Genomic DNA, 17,435 nt, shown 5'->3' on the forward strand with positions numbered 1-17,435 from the left:
ATATTGGCAAAGCATGAGAGAAATAATGATTGTTTTTTTATTTTTCTTTTAAGTACATCATTTTTAATATGTAGCAATTATTGACAAATAAAAAGAAAATCTTATCTGTCGAGAAAAAAAACCTTAACCTAAAAATTTTGACCAGATAATCTGTTATGTAACACCAACAAAACTACTTAAATCTTTTTAAAAAATAAAATCAAATTTTAATGACTCATAAGCCAAAACCTAATTATGGAAGAATATAGTGATTCATGAGATTCAATTCTAAAGGATTCAATTGATTTCTCCTTTAAAAATGAAATTTGAAGGTGAGGCTTTCAATTATTATTTTTGTTTGCAGAGTGTAAATGAACAAATTTCTTGTTTTTTTGCCTCTCGATTAATGCGTGTATGTATATACGAAATAACAAAGCTTTAATTTCTTATTCAACTCAATCAATAAATGAAGATAAATGCATTAAAGTATACCCAAGGGTCATAGGATTCCCCATAAAGTATGAATGTGTTATTGTAAATCGGTCATAGTTTATGCGTCATTTTTATTGTTTTACATTAAAAAATTATGTTGTGATTACTGATTCTTTCGTAAGACATGCAATCTATGATATTCTTGCAAAATGTGTACTTAGATTATTTAATTCAACTAAAATATTACTTAATTAAAAAGTATAAATCAATTATTTTTTACAATAATTATAAATCTATAATTATTTAATAATATATATTTTTTAAAAATAAATATGTATCTTGAATACCTAGTGATAATTTCCTTTTACTAATATCTCTTATATAGACATATATTTATCAAATCTAAATATTTGGTTTTTACTAATTAATTTTTATTTTTAAAATTTAAAAAATTCTAACTATATTATTATATTTGTGCAACCAAGTATTATGTTTATAATTATATTATAATTACGTTATGACAAATAATATCTTGTAATTACTATTCTAAAAAATGCACCAACTTTAATTATGAGGAGACTTTGTAAATTAATTCTGAATAATAATAATAAATAAATTATTCACTTGTGATTGTTACAAAAATGAAATGAACGTCAAATTCTGGATGAAAAGCCAACGCTTGGGATTAAAAATAATAATATTAGTATTAGTAGTAGAATATATTTGTTTAAACCTATTTTATAACGCGAGAAGAAATGGGTATAAATATAGAAGGCGGGCAAAACAAGGGAGGGCAATAAGAAAAAAAACTCACCTTTAGCTTCCAAACCACCGAAAATACCTCTTCAGCTCTCTTCTGATCAAAAAAATATTGAAAAAAAAGAGATTATTTTATTATAATTTTAACCATCGTGTATAGGTTATATGTCAATCGGATTACTACAGCACAAAGATTTGCTGGTAAGCCCTATTTTTTCTTGTGTTTTAATTTGTTGTTCATAGATTTTTTTTTTGTTCAATTTTCAGATAGGGTTGGTTAAATTAAAATTTTAGTTTTGGTGTATCAAATCTATGTGGGTCGTCGCCAAGAGAGGAAAATTCTTGATCTCGGTGGAAAACTAAATCAGTTATGAAAATTATTCATTTTTTGATGGGGTGTAACAATTTCAATTGATAGTGGGGAGTCATGATATATTGATTTATTGAGAACCCATAAAAAATTTGGATAAAAATTTGGAATGTGTGTGCTTTCATGTCAATTTACTATGACTTTTGTAGGTTTTTGATTTTGGGTATGAGTAGAGTCAGTTTACGATGAGTTTGTGCTTCAAGAGCTTCTAATGCATCACCTCTTAAGCTGAGCAAGAGTAAATGGATTCAGCAAGAAGTTGGTTCCAGAAGTTTCAACCACGAGACCGCTTAAGGTCATCAACCAAGAAGAAAGATTCAATGGGTAGTGGAAGAGAAGACCCCCAGCCGCCTATGTCAGCTGAAGAGGCCTCCAATGTAACGAAGCAGAGGGTCGCTGCAGCAAAGCAATACATTGAAAATCATTACAAGGAGCAGATGAGAAATTTGCACGACAGAAAGGAGCGGTACGTCATGCTTGCTACTCTTATAATCTTCTTATGAGTTATCTTTAGTATCATGAGTTAAAATTTACAGTTTTTTTAGGAATAATTAACAGGATTCTATTTCCCTGCAAGAATTAAGCAACTTAAGGAGAAAAAAGGAAAACACTTGAATAATGTTATCCAGGGTGTGTGGTTGTGAATTTTCTCATTTTACACAATTTCCATGAAGGGCTTATAATTTAAAAATTGGAAGGTCTTCATCTTTATTAAAACCTATTCGAGGAATTATCTAAAATAAAATTGGTTGTTGGTAAAGGTTAGAATATATTTTTGCTATTGGATGAAGCCCTGCTGTTTCCTAATCCAAGCTTGTTTTGCTTCAAATAACTTACTTTTATCGGCTTTATTATGCTTGTAACTGTACACAATTAATAACTAAAAAAACATGAGCATCATTTATTGCTCCTATGTTTTTTTTTTTTTTTGAAATTGCTAATGTTGTATTGCTTAGCAGTAAGGATATGCCGGTGAACTCCAAAAATTAGTACACAGCGAGACTAGGAAGGCTAATTACAAGGATCCTAGCATATCTTCTAGTTGCTCCACCTCCTCTATACATTCCTGTCTATACCTAAAATACAAATATTGCCCCTATATTATATTCAGTATATTGCATATATGTCTATTTTTCTCTCACTGCACACAAAAGGCATGTTAATGACTAATTATCTGCTTTTCTTTTTATATGAAGAAACTGTCCAGTCACACTGGTGTGGCAAAAGTTAATTATATGCTCTCCTGCAGCTTTTGTCTGCTATTGATGAGAAGATTAACCTATCTTTTCAAATGGTTGATACTCCTATTATCCCATCTATTTTCAGCTTGGAGTTAGTTAGTGGTTTGCATAGTAATTACAAAAGTGATGTCACGAATCGTGATAAAGGCTAGGTTTGATCACATCACACTTGTATTACCTTCCTGCATCAGCAGGAACAGACATAATAAGTACATCTTAAACGCTTTCCAAATGTTTAGATTCAAATTCCACTAAAGGTGTTTCTAATGGATAAGTTTGCTATGGTAAAACTATGTGGTGTTTGTAAGGTATCTTGTATAATTGAAATATGGGAAACTAGTCAAAACTTACTTTGATGATCGTGCCAGTCAGTTAGCCAACTTCAAATGCATGGAAGAGACTGCAGGAAATAAGTAGTATTGGCTTTCGTGTCGCATCATTCCAGATGTTAATACTTTCATTCATTAATTTCGGAAGAAGTGCATGGTCTTGCTGGTTAGCTGTTACATCATTCATTTGTTCATTATGGAAGATGGTGCATGATCATGCTCATTAGCTTGATTTGGCAGAATTATCATACTACATAAAGAAGAACACCCTTTACCTTTTTGCTCTACCTAAGAATTGCATAGTCTTGATATTTCTGAATTATCTGCCCTACGAATTGCTTTGAAATATATTCTTTTCCTTTTTATATTTGGCCACCAGTCGAAGTATACTGGAAAAGAAGCTTGCAGATGCTGACGTCTCAGAGGAAGATCAAAATAATCTACTGAAATTTCATGAAAAGAAGGAAACTGAATACATGCGTCTGCAAAGGCACAAAATGGGAGCTGATGATTTTGAGTTATTAACAATGATTGGAAAGGGTGCATTTGGGGAGGTAATACCTCTATTGAAAAATCTAATTGCATGTTAACATCTTTGTTTGTTTCTTGTACGATTTTGTTCTGATATTAATACTGTTAGAATAGGACTAGGTGTACACAATCCTACTTAGAATAAGAATTGTATATAGTATCTTACTTGGTAAAGGATTGTCTTATAGTGACTATAAATAGGGTCTCTGTGTAATAATATAAATACACAAGTCAATAATATTTTTCTCATATATTTCTCGCATGGTATCAGAGCTTGTACGATCTTGATAGAAAATTAGAAAAAACTTCCGCTGCCGGCGGGCGGCTATAACCCATATATACTGTCCGTCTGGCCATTGGTTACATTAACATAAGTAGGGCCAATGATATATGCATGAGCCCCATATTCAGGGGAAGAAAACTTAGTCAAAGAGGTCATCGTGCGTCAATTTCCGGTGATTTTCTAGGGTTGTTTTGTGCCAACCCCGTATCCGTCAGTGTTTGTGTAGCACCGTGCATCATTCCGGTGACCGCTTTCTCATATTTGATTTGTGTACCACCATGCATTATTCTGATGACTACTTTCTCATATCCGATTTGTATAGCACCGTACCATCTTTTTGGTAACTACTTTTTTATATCCAATTTGTGTAGCACTTTTCTTTTCGGTGACTACTTTCTTATTTGGTTGTGCCATCATTCGGATCCTACCCATATAATTTCTCTTTTTCAGTAGAGTCGTGCCATCAATCCGATCTAATTTCTACTTTCCAGTAGGGTTGTGCCATCATTCCGACCCTACCCATATATATAATTTTATTTCTTAGAATGTGACGACTTTCAGACATCAAATCCAATACTCCGACGCATGAGCATGTTCGACAAGTTTTACGGTGACTTTGTTGTTTAAGATCTACTCGTCTATTGTTTCCAAGACGATCCACATATTTTATACCATATTTTGAGCTCTTTCCGGTGACCGTTGCACTGTGAAGAAGTCTATATGGAGTATCTACCTAGTTTTGTTGCTCAAGGGGAGTTTAGTAGCCTTATATGTCGATTGTATAAGTCACTCAATGGTCTGAAACAGTCTTCTCAAGCCTTGTTTGAGAAGTTCAAATCCACATTATGCATCAAATCCAGTAATTTATGAGAAGATCAAGCACATTGAGATTGATGGGCATTATGCATCAAATCCAGTATTTCATGAGAAGACTAAGCACATTGAGATTGATTGTCAATTTTATGAAGTCGACTAATCAACTTGCAGATATCTCCCCAAGCCCCTCATCGTTCCTCTTATTAATTACATTTGTAACATGCTAGGGACATAAGACTTGTATGCTCTAGCTTGAGGGGGAGTGTTAGAATAGGAATAGGTGTACACAATCCTACTTAGAATAAGAATAGGAATAAGAATGTATATAGTATCCTACTTTAGTGTCTATAAATAAGGTCTCTGTGTAATAATGTAAATACACAATTCAATAATATTTTTCTGCTATATTTCTCACAAATACAATCCTCTATAATCACAGTTTCTCATTTTGCCTAGTTCTGAATGTGGATGGTAAAACATCTCGCATGAAATAGTGAATTTTACAGCTTTATTTCCCTTGATTTCTGGAAAATGTAGATGCCGAAATGTCACGATGCAAAATTTATACTGTTTACCAAATGCAGTAAAAATTTTATCCGAGGCTTAATCCTGGGATATCCCACCTTATCCCATCCAACTTGGTATTATTTTATTCCATCTCCCTGGTGGGATATATTAGTCCAGAGATTATAATCCCAGGATAATTAAGTTAGCGTACCAAACGACCCCTTAGAGCTTAAAAGAAAATTATTAACTTGTGGATCAATACTACGCTGGTCAATTAATATTTTCCTGTGATTGCATCATATAATCACGTTAAAATATAAATCCAACTATTAAAATCTAAGCGTTTTAATGATGTTAACTTGAAAAAAAAAGGAGGTTCTAAATGAGGAAAGGAGAGATTACTTACTGATTGGGATAAGCTTCTAAGGAAACTTGGATTAAGTCTAGATTTCTATGGTTTGAATACAAGCATGAGAAGTTGAAATATATATATGTTAAAGGACGGTATTACTGTTGGACCAACTTTTTAAGGTGGCAATAAGGAGATAATTGAGTCCTTAGCTACTAAGTAAGGGCTTCTAGAACACTTTTGAAGTGAATTTGGCCGGTTATAAGGTTTGGTCAAATATTGGCTGAGCTGTGAATTAGATCTAATGGAGGTGAGCTATAGTTAGGGAAGTAATACTATATCAGTAAGTGAATCCCTTAGCCTAGTACTTAATAATTATGAATGTCAAAATGGTTGTCGTCTTTTTATGTGGGGGTAGAAACAATCTAGATAAGAGTGACTTTAAAATTATTACAGTATAAGATTCTAGAGTTTTTTGTTAACTTTTCCAAGCGACTAATCTCCCTAGCATTTCCATTTGAAGAGTAAAATATCTAATAACATATCATATCAAATTCTCACTATCAATATAATCTTAAGAGTAGCGCATATATCATGTCCATATATTTCTAGTTAAAAACTTATATCATATTTTTATGAGAAGACAATTAATGTCATTCCCACATTAACTAGATTTGGGTCCCTGAACCGCAACACGTTACTTCAGACTGTCAAGTTCTTTTCTTCTCCTTGGTAGATGAACTCTGTAGAAAATTAAAGGCTTCAATATGGATATTCATGATAATATTATATGTATGTGTAGTTTATAGTAATAATGAGATGTAGTCATGTCTATACTCGTCAAAGGGGAAAAAGAAGAAGCTACTACCACACAACCAAGAATACGACCAACAACACAATGAGTATCAGAGTATGTGCCTTCAAATAGGTGAAATTGAGTTGTTTAAGAATCATGCACATTATCAATTTCTGGGGATGGGATGGAGTCTCTCTTAGACCTTATTCAAGACTTCAAGCAATAAGTTGGGATTTTTCCATTTTTTCTGTGGGCTCTACTTGCCACTGCTTGGGATAGTTTGCCCATCTCTGAGTGATATTAATTTTTCTATCGCAAGAAGTGTTAAACTCATAATCCTCTTCTTATCAGATGATTTGTTGGCCATGTTTCTCCTATAGTATTAGCTTAGACACTAAGAGATACAGATATTTATTTTTGTTGGGACGAATTTCAGAGTGTCATCTATACAGAAACTGTTTCGAGGTGGCTGAGCAGATCTAGAGACACTACAAGTAGTGATAGAGGGTGATTTTAGGACTATGCTCCATTGTGCTACTTGAAGTGAATTCTAACTAATAGAGTGACTGATTCCTTTCCCTCGCAAGTACTTGTCATTCCATGGGCAAACAACAGAAACTTAAAGACATCTGAAGCTTATGTATGAATCTAATGACCTTCTAATGACAACAACAACAACAACAACAACAAACCCAGTGAATGACCTTCTAATGGGCAATAAGGAATTCCCACCTCACTCTTTCATGATGTTCTTCCCCTTAATTAAGGCTTCTTGGATGGATAAATAGGCAGCTCCTTATTCTTGGGTAACCTCAGCTTTTTATTTCCTTTTTTCAATTTAATTTAAACTTATGAGTTAATTGTGATGTTTCCGAAAATAATAAGGTGTTGCCTCTTTCGAGAAAAAGGTTTCGTAGAGATCCAGTTGATACAATTCTCATCCTTTCTCGTGTCAAAACTAAGGTTTCATAAGACTTTCTTTGTCAAAGCTTGAAAAATTGAGTTTTATGCTGGGTAGTGCTCTCCCTCATGAGTCACAAGTTTGTCTCCATTAGGTGATATCTTCCCAGTTACGAGATGTCATCATATAAGCAGGTTGCCCCATGATCTTCAAATGTAGTTGTCGGACTAAGTGACTTGTTGAATATGCTGGAGTGCTTGCATTGTACTTTCAGCACACTGTGCTCTAGCAGCTAAATATTTCCATGCTCGATATCATGAACTGTGGATAAGATTCCCTTCATAGAAAGTCTAAAGGATGTAAACGTTTGTCTTTTTTCCATTGCAGGTAAGAGTTTGTAGAGAGAAAACAACAGGTCATGTATATGCGATGAAAAAGCTTAAGAAATCAGAAATGCTTCGTAGAGGACAGGTATATGATTATGAACTGATTCCCATAATTGTTCTGCTGCTATATTTACTGGTCCTTAGCTTTTGGATCCTATTAGGTTGAGCATGTAAAAGCTGAAAGGAATCTGCTCGCAGAGGTGGACAGTAATTGCATTGTCAAACTGTATTGTTCTTTCCAAGATGACGAGTTTCTTTACCTTATCATGGAATATCTACCTGGTGGTGATATGATGACCCTACTTATGAGGAAGGATACACTAACTGAAGATGAAGCCAGATTTTATGTCGCAGAGACTGTTTTGGCTATAGAATCTATCCATGTACATAACTATATACACAGGTCATAACTTCTTTTGATGCCTAGTTGCAATTTGTTGTGTTTTATTTCTAAGTTCGTACTGGACCTCTTTAGCATCCTAATATTGTTTCCCACACACTTTATTCGCTGCAGAGACATTAAACCTGACAACCTGCTGCTTGATAGATATGGTCATTTGAGACTATCAGATTTTGGACTTTGTAAGCCATTAGACTGCAGCACCCTAGAAGAGAAGGATTTCGCAGGGGGTGATAGTGTCCATGGAGCTTCTCGGAGTGATGGGTCTTCAGCTCCAAAACGCACTCAGCAAGAACAATTACAACATTGGCAGAAAAATAGGAGGACACTTGTGAGTCTCCTCCCATTTCAGAATCTTTTTGGTTGAACTTCCTTGTATTATTCTTTCAGAAGACACTAGGTTACCTCTTATTGCACTATGTCATTCTCTGTTGGTAATGTAGATGGAACAATCATTAGAATTGGTACATGATGACAATTAGTATGCCTCACATTGGTTGAGGAAGTGAGTTGTTGTCTCTCTTAGAATAGGAATAGGTATATACAATCCTACTTAGAGTAGGAATATTAATAGGAATAGAAATAGTAAACAATAGCTTACTTGGTAAAGAATTGTATTGTAGTGTCTATAAATAGGATTTCTGTGTAATAATGTAGATACACAATTCAATAATATATTTCTCACATGATATCAGAGCTTGTACGATCTTGGTACAACAACAACAACAACCCAGTGAAATCCCACAACGTGGGGTCTGGGGAGAGTAGAGTGTACGCAGACCTTACTCCTACCAAGGTAGGACGACTGTTTCCGATCTTGGTAGAAAATCAAAAAAGCTCCCACTGCCGGCGGGCGGCTATGACCCATATATGCTGTCCGTCTGGCCAATGATTATGTTACAAAAGTCGGGGTCATCGTGTATCTTTTCGGTAACTATTTTCTCATATCTAATTTGCGTTAGCACCGTGCATCTTTTTGGTGACTACTTTTTCATATTTAATTTGAGTAGTACCATGCATCTTTCTGGACTACTTTCTCATATCTGATTTGTGTAGCATCGTGCATCATTTCGGTGGCGACTTTTTCATATTCTATTTGTGTAGCACCGTGCCATTTTTCTGGTGACTATTTTTTCATATCCGATTTTCGTACACCGTGCCATCTTTTTGGTGACTACTTTCTTATTTGTGTAGGGTCATGCCATCATTCCGACCCTACCCATATATTTTCTATTTTCCAATAGGTTTGTGCCATCATTCTGACCTACCCATATCATTCTCTTTTTCAGTAGGGTCATGTCATCATTCCGACCCTACCCATATAATTTTATTTCTCAGATTATGACCACTTTTAGTCATCAAATCTAATAATCCAGCGTATGCGCATGTTTCGATTAGTTTTACGGTAACTTTCTTGTTTAAGATCTACTTGAGACGTTCCATATATTTCAATACCAGATTTCGAGCACTTTCCAGCGACCATTGCATTGTTTTCGAGAGATTTGAGCTTTCCTGCTGTGTTTTCTTTCTGTTTTAGATTTACTTTTGCCAAAAAAGAAGAGGAGGAACAAGAAGGTATACTCAGATATTTGGGCTGGGTTACAGTGATATTTTCTCTCCCGTGGCTAAAATAGCATATTTTCGCCTTTTTCTATCTATAGTTGTCTTTCTCCATTGACCTTTTAATCAGTTGGACATTAAGAATGTTTTTCTTCACGGTGATCTTTAGGTAGTGTTTTTCTCCACGGTGATCTTTAGGTAGAAGTCTATATGGAGCAACCACCTGATGTTGTTGCTCATGGGGAGTTTGGTAGCCTTGTATGTGGATTACATAAGTCACTCTATGGTCTGAAACAATCTTCTCAAACTTGGTTTGGGAAGTTCAATACTGCAATTTAGGAATTTATCACTCTGTGTTTTATCGACATTATGCCTCAAATCTAGTATTTCATGAGAAGACCAAGCACATTGAGATTGACTGGCATTATACATCAAATACAATATTTCATGAGAAGACTAAGCACATTGAGATTGACTGTCAATTTTGTGAAGTCGAGTGATCAACTTGCAAATATCTCACCAAGCCCCTCGTTGGTCCTCATATTAATTACATTTGTAACAAGCTAGGGACATATGACTTATATGCACTAGCTTGAGGGGGAATGTTAGAATAAGAATATGTATATACAATCCTACTTAGAGTAGGAATATTAATAGGAATAGAAATAGTAAACAATATCCTACTTGGTAAAGGATTGTATTGTAGTATCTATAATTAGGGTCACTGTGTAATAATGTAGATACACAATTCAATAATATATTTCTCACAGTCTCCTTATACGGTCGTGGGAGATTCTCATTTTGTGAACTAGCTGTTGGGGTTGGGTTAGGACCAAGGTCTATTTTCTTGACATGTTATCACAGCCAGACCAACCCCTAATCTTGGTTTATCAAAGTTCCTACCCCATGTCATATTGTCCACCGCTTCAAATGTCCAGTCCCGGAGGGTTTTTTTAGAATGTCCCACATTTATTGGGGGATTGAGTTATTGGTTTTCGACAATCTAACTCATAGTTAGTTCTGGGGATTGTTTATGTTTTCTACACAATCTGAAGTAGCAAAGTTCATTTGGTTTTGTGGATCATTTTAGAATTCATTTTGTGTGGTTGATGAAGCAGTGTTCTTAAGAGCCATCGCTTTGTCGCTTAAAGCGATGAAGAGGTGTGAAGTGAGCTGTTTTGCAGCTTTCGCTTCATAGGTGCGTGTCAAATAATGGTGCACAAAGTTTGACTCAAAAATAAATTGTTGCACGACGTGATTCCAACAAGAATCAATCGTTTCTTGAATTTCAACATTGAGGGGTCGGATCACTACAACATTATTGTATATTACATGCTAAAATAAGTTATTTTAATTGCAATTTAATTTTATCAGACTGAATTCATAGATATTTGATATTTTTTAATATCCTGTAAAATTTGAGCTTCACTTCTCGCTTTTTGCTTCAAACTCCATGGACCTTGTCACTTTTTTTATGCTTTTCACTTTTAATAACACTGAGAAGAAGTCTATCTCCTTATCTAACTGAATTCCTCCAATTGGGGCAACCCAGGCATATTCTACAGTGGGTACACCAGACTATATAGCTCCTGAAGTCCTGCTGAAGAAAGGTTATGGAATGGAGTGTGACTGGTCAGTACAGTTTCTCATGTATATGAAAGGGCTCTTTGAGTATTACCTTTTTGCTTTTGTTAATTTTGGAAAATGTGATCTTATGCTTAAAGTGCTCCAAGTTGTACAAGTTTGTTTTTTCACTCTTACCTACTATGTCCTCTCCTCTCTAGTTTTCATTATTTTAGGTGTATTCTTTTTCCTTTTTTTTTTTCGGGGGTGGGGGGGCTTATTCCATGTCTTTATATATTTGTCCTCATGTATTTGACATTCATCCACTCTTTTTCTTCAGGTGGTCACTTGGTGCTATTATGTATGAAATGCTAGTGGGCTATCCACCTTTCTATTCTGATGATCCCATGTCAACATGTCGCAAGGTGAGCTTCGGAGTGCTGCCATTAACAATCATCATTGAATTTACTTGTATATGTTTCCCTCAGTTTGATTTCCTTAATTTATATCTTCCTCATTGGAACAGTTCTACTATGGTCTCATATCATCTTATTCAAACCTCTGAATATTTTCTTTATCCTGTCGAGAATTGTTTAAACATACTTTTGGTACTCAGCTAAAAGCACTAGACATTTAGACCAAGGAAGTATCAGGTTCTTAACCTTTTTTATAGAAAAAAAATCTCATCTCTTTGCTTTTATTTCACTCAATTTTAACTTTTAGCGCCTTTAGTCATTTAGGGCAAATAATTTTCAAGGCTGTGAGAAATTTACGGAATATAACCTAAGTACTAGAACTATTTTAGACTCAGAAAACCACTTCTACTGCAAAGTGCAAACATGGCGTCTATTTGTCCTTCCACTTGATTTGATACTTTGAAAAGGAGAAAATTCAATGCTCTTAAAACTTTTGGGGTGAGGATCGTTTTTGCTTATATACATTTCTTAAATTCAACTTAAATAGAAGCTGTATTTTGTTTGATCATCTAGCTCCCCTCTTCGTCTCTCTCTCTCTCTCTCTCTTCCCTGCAAATGTTATGATCAACTAAGCTTCATTTTTGAATAACATCCAGAAGGACAAAGGAAAAGATATTTGCATGGAAAATGCTGGTGAGGTGAATAAGAATGTGGTGTTGATGGATTGGGGGTGGGGAGTGGGGGGGCAAAGGCGAAGAAAATTACCAAAAATAGGAGAAGTACCTGAACATAAATGTAGAACTGAGTAACTGAAACTTAAGCTTTTCCTCATTTGTTGACGACTTCAATACACCTATTTCTGATGATTGTCGATCATAATCTTACGGAAGGGGCCTATAAAACTATTTGTTTTTTTTTCAAAGATAGTAACATATATATATATATATATATATATATATATATATATATATATAGAGAGAGAGAGAGAGAGAGAGAGAGAGAGAGAGAGAGAGAGAAGGGTACACCGAGAGCCATCTGTACAATCTCGAAAAGAGGGGAAAAAATCCGTGTTCTACTCACAAAGATTCTAAATGCTCTAAAACTGATTCTATATCTTCATTGAGTCCTCTTTATATCAAAAATATAACAAAATGGGACAACTTAACTTGATTCTGTGGATTGAGTTGCTAGAATCTTCAAAGCATCTGGAATTTATCTCCTTCCATATGCTCCACCAAATGCAAGCAGGGACAATTTTCCATCTGTCTCTGGTTGTGTGATCTTCCATAGTTGTTCCAACAGTTTATCATCTCCACTGTCTTTCTTAGGCATCACCCAGCTAATATCTCATATACATAAAAAGATCTTCAATAGCTGATCAACATATTCACAGTGCAAAAAAGATGGCTTATTGTCTCTTGTTCCTTCTCACGCATATAACATGTAGAAAAAATTTGAATCTCTCTTTTCATCAAATTATCTTGGGTAAGGACTGCCTCCTTTGCCACTAGCCAAAACAAGCAACTTTTTATGGAATTTCTACTTTCCAAATGCTTCCAAGACCATAGAATTAACTGAATATTTCTCTGTTGGAGCCTTGCATATACTGATTTAACAAAGAATTCTTCTCTGCAAGTCCCCTGCCACCACAATCTATCTTCAGTATCCTTCAAACCTGTGAATGCTTCCAAAGCTTTGTTTAATTCAGCTAGCCTGTTGACTTCCCAATCGTTTTGCAGTCTCCGATAAGTTAAATTTGAACCTTGTTGACACCAAATTTCTGCTAACATGGCATGTTGCTTTTGATTTAAGGAATAAATGTCAGAGAATTTTATCTTTAGAATATCATTCCCAAGCCAATTATCTCCCCTGAAGGATGTTCTTATTCATTCCCCACCCTGATGAACTTCTTTAGTCCAACATAGTTAATGACCATTGACCTAAGTTATACTTTAATTAAATCTTCAGTTATTACCAATATTATATGTGCTAACTCTTTATCTAATTTCAGTGAAGATGTGAAAGTTTTAATCCAAAAAATAATAATTAAGAAACGTTATTATGGTAGGAGCAGAAGGTTAAAAAGATAAGCTTGTCATAGAAATTAGAAATGGAAGAATGGAAATGAGTTTTTTCCCCATCTGTTAACTTTATACTTATTAGCTCAATGTGATAGTTCTAAGAAATAAATAAATAAAAGAAAGGCTTAACAAGGTACGAGCAGAAGATTAGAAAGATAAATGATGGAATCCCAGAGTGAGGCTTTGCTAGTGTAATCATACATATCATCATTCATAACAGGCATAGGAAAAGCTCTGCATATTGACATGGTCGATTTACTACTATTTCCTTTCCTTATTTTTAAGCTTGTTTTCTAAAATCTATTTCTACATTTTTTTACTATCCCTTTTTTCTTATTTGCTCCCTGGAGAACCTTTTTCCATTTTCCTTTTTCTTTTCCCTGATATATCAGGATTCATCTCTTCATCTTCTAAGAAATTCTTCCCTTGATTTTCCTCAAACCATTGCTCTTTTTCACCAGAAACTACTTTAGGAGGTGTTCCTTAGAATCTTATCATCTGTATAATCTTATCCTTGTACCTGCAGATAGTAAACTGGAAATCACATTTAAAGTTTCCTGAGGAAGCAAAGCTATCTTCAGAAGCGGAAGATCTTATTAGCAAACTCCTTTGCCATGTTACCCAGCGCCTAGGTTCGAAGGGTGCTGATGAAATAAAGGTGTTGTATGGCGTGTCCTATTCTATGTTCTTTTATTAGTTTCAGTGTAATTGCAGAGTGTAAATTGCCTGCTTTTTTCATTTCTTTTTCTATCTTTCTTCTATATCAGGTCCACCCGTGGTTTAGAGGAATAGACTGGGACAGAATCTATCATATTGATGCTGCCTTCATCCCTGAGGTTACTGATGAGTTGGACACCCAAAACTTTGAGAAGTTTGAAGAGGTATTGATGTACCTTTTTTCTTCTGCTAATGTGTTTCATTATTATTTGCTTATCTTGTTTTTGATATCTTCTTGTTGTCTCTGCAGTCTGAAACTCGTTCTCAGAGTGCATCAAGATCTGGTCCTTGGAGGAAGGTATTCACTCTCGTGCATCATGTGGATTTCGTTTTACATTCTGCTTACTGCAATTTTAGTGATAATTATAGACATGGAACATGGCACGCATAATTGCTTACTGAAGTTTCAGATGAGATATTCACAAATAACCCTTGTCCTAGTGTAAATTATCGTTGATGAGCAATAAGGTTGGTTATTCTGCTGTAGTACTGAATTGTCCGTTCTCCATCTTCCCCTTGTTTCTTCCTTTAACTTTGGAGCCCTTTGTCTTAAAAGTTTTTGCAATCAATGTACATTGCAATTACAAAAAATCAAACAGAGAACTGTTTAGATACTTTTAAGTAAACTTGCTAGAGACATTTTCCAATGGGGAACACTCTTGCTTAGCAGAACAGTGTAGAGAAGTTCAGATGCTTTCAACAGTGTAGCAGACATGTCCGAGCCGTGTCTATATTGGATGTTGCAAAGTTCTCAATCTGTGCTTAGTAGTTCTACCTCTTTATTAAGTCTTGGCAGGACTTCACTGATGAATTGAATAGTGATGTGTGTGCAAATTTTGGGGAACTTGAAGTTGCACAGTCTTGCTGCTGAAACTGGATTAAGGTGAGAAAGAATAGAGTAGCAAGTCAAACTGGTTGAGGGAGAAAGTCTTTTCTTTTTCCAGATATACCCTAAGGCTCCCAAATAGATGCTACATTGCATGGTTGGATATAGGCACACCTTAACAGTGATTCACACTTTAGAAATGTCTGCAGTTCAACTTCTCTTGTTTGTTTTTTCATGGTGTTCCTGAGGTTTTCTGTTTTTGTTGTCGTACTCATTATTTGCTGGCCCCTACAGTTCCTTCACCTTTGTCAATTCCGTCCTTATCTCATTCTTACCTACATTTGTGTAGATGCTCTCATCGAAGGACATCAACTTTGTGGGGTACACATACAAAAACTTTGAAATCGTGAATGATTACCAAGCGTCTGGAATGGGTATCTCTCTCTCTCTCTCTCATGAAGTCCAGAGGGCTGTGACATGGTGGAAGCAACTAGTAGTGTTCAACTGAGAAAATATGATTTATAAGATATAAAATGTTTTGGTATGATATTTTTAGATAATTGCTGATGCAGTTGTTTTCATTCTTTTTTTACATGGATGGGTCTTCTTGAATTAGTTCATGCTTCTGCATGCATGGACTTCCTGGATATCTCTAGGTTGTAATATTGTTTTTAGAGTTCGATCTCATTTTTGTAAGCTAAGATCAGATCCAATTTCATGCTATCAAAGCACAATAGCATAGTGGGTATTAAATTCAAGATACATTAAATAGCCGGACCTCATTTGTTACCTTCTTCTAGTTGCTATGTTCTCTGCTTTTTTCTTTCTTATTACTACGTCAATGAACCAAATTTGAAATTATGGTGCTTAAAGAAGCTGAAGCCCTTTGAATACAGGAATGTTGAGGGATCTGGTGTTACCTGTGAAAATTTGATGCAAGTACTTTGGAAAAAAGTTTTCCTTTGTGGTGGTTCTTCATCGTTCTCTGAAAGTTAACTGACTTTGAGGACTCCTTTTTTCCACAGCTGAACTGAAGAAGAAGATTACCAAGCCGAGGCCAACAATCAAAGCACTATTCGGTAATACTTACCTATCCCATCTCTTTATTAAGGAATGTATCTACTTCAGTTGATTCTTCCCGTGCGTTTGTTTTGGTTCTTGTCTGATGGAGTCAATGCTTTGGAATGAAATACTATAGTTATCTGTGTCAAATTCACAGTTTTATGCATGGGGATGTTAAATGATTGAAGTCCTATGTTGGCTGTATCTTGAGAGAATTAGTGCTCTTTTTGCATGTTATTTTAGTTGATGCCTTTTTCTCGTCTTTTGAGGAGAGTATTTATCATGCTTCCCTTCTATTTAATTCTTGATTTTGATATTACCGTTTCAGATACAAACAGATTAGCTTCATTTTGTATGATACGTTTGGTTACAGTCTCTTTTTCTTCTATGTCAAGAACTCAGTCTTGTCTTCTATTTTTGCCTTGTTTTTCAACAGAGGACGAGTCAGAAGGATCAGAGTCAAGTAATTCTCAGAAATCCCAAGGAAGCTTTGTAAATCTCTTGCCTCCATGAATTGGAAGTTTCTTAACAAATGAGGATACATAATCACGGGTCTTACAATGAAATTTAGAAAGCTCATTGAACTGTGGTTAGCAGAGTTTTGGCAGTTGGTTAGTGGGTATTTGATCAGGGATGTAAGTATTTAGGCTGATATCAAGAGAATTATTATGTTGGATATGAAACTAATATTGTTAGAGTTTGCTTGCAACAGTCCTCATCTTTTGATTGAGATTTATAGGTCATGAATGACAAGTTTGAGCTGAAACTTTATTATTGTTGTTTTTCTCACTTGTTTTGAAACCAGAGTGTTGCATACAAGAGTACTAGGAAGCAATGGCATATTCAAATGCATTGGTTCAGTTTGGGTGATTTTTGTGGTCCAAGTATTTGATAACCAGTGCAGTCAGTACTCTTCATTGACAATGGGCGCGGAGTTTTTACAAATCATTTAACGTGCATCCATAGACATTGCCAGCTTCTGTTTTCGAAAGCCTAGACAAATTTTGAAAAACAGTGTGTAGGGATGGATACTATTTTGGTCAAGCTAACGAAAATGTCATTAATTTGAGTCACTGTTCAAATCTTTAGAATGATGAAATTAGGAATAAGATATAGTGAGATTAAACAAAA

General features: G+C 35.0%; 1 protein-coding gene across 1 annotated transcript; it reads left to right on the forward strand.

The window, feature by feature from the left end:
* The first annotated feature begins 1,198 nt into the window (after window positions 1-1,198).
* Window positions 1,199-17,093, forward strand: LOC129882750 (uncharacterized). The gene is made up of 14 exons (XM_055957185.1): window positions 1,199-1,371; window positions 1,690-2,006; window positions 3,490-3,664; window positions 7,681-7,764; window positions 7,841-8,082; window positions 8,194-8,410; window positions 11,192-11,271; window positions 11,543-11,627; window positions 14,226-14,357; window positions 14,467-14,580; window positions 14,667-14,714; window positions 15,592-15,676; window positions 16,268-16,321; window positions 16,741-17,093. The coding sequence occupies exons 2-14, from the start codon at window positions 1,783-1,785 to the stop codon at window positions 16,815-16,817; spliced, it is 1,617 nt and encodes a 538-aa protein (XP_055813160.1). The 5' UTR covers window positions 1,199-1,371; window positions 1,690-1,782; the 3' UTR covers window positions 16,818-17,093.
* Window positions 17,094-17,435: the final 342 nt, after the last annotated feature.

This window comes from Solanum dulcamara, chromosome 3 (assembly GCF_947179165.1).
Source record: "Solanum dulcamara chromosome 3, daSolDulc1.2, whole genome shotgun sequence".
NCBI lineage: Eukaryota > Viridiplantae > Streptophyta > Magnoliopsida > Solanales > Solanaceae > Solanum > Solanum dulcamara.

Coding starts and splice junctions, on each gene's coding strand:
- LOC129882750 (XM_055957185.1), top strand. CDS start 1,783: ATGGATTCAGCAAGAAGTTGGTTCCAGAAGTTTCAACCACGAGACCGC. Junction 11,272..11,542: donor TATGGAATGGAGTGTGACTG/GTCAGTACAGTT, acceptor CTTTTTCTTCAG/GTGGTCACTTGGTGCTATTA. Junction 15,677..16,267: donor TTACCAAGCGTCTGGAATGG/GTATCTCTCTCT, acceptor TTTTTTCCACAG/CTGAACTGAAGAAGAAGATT.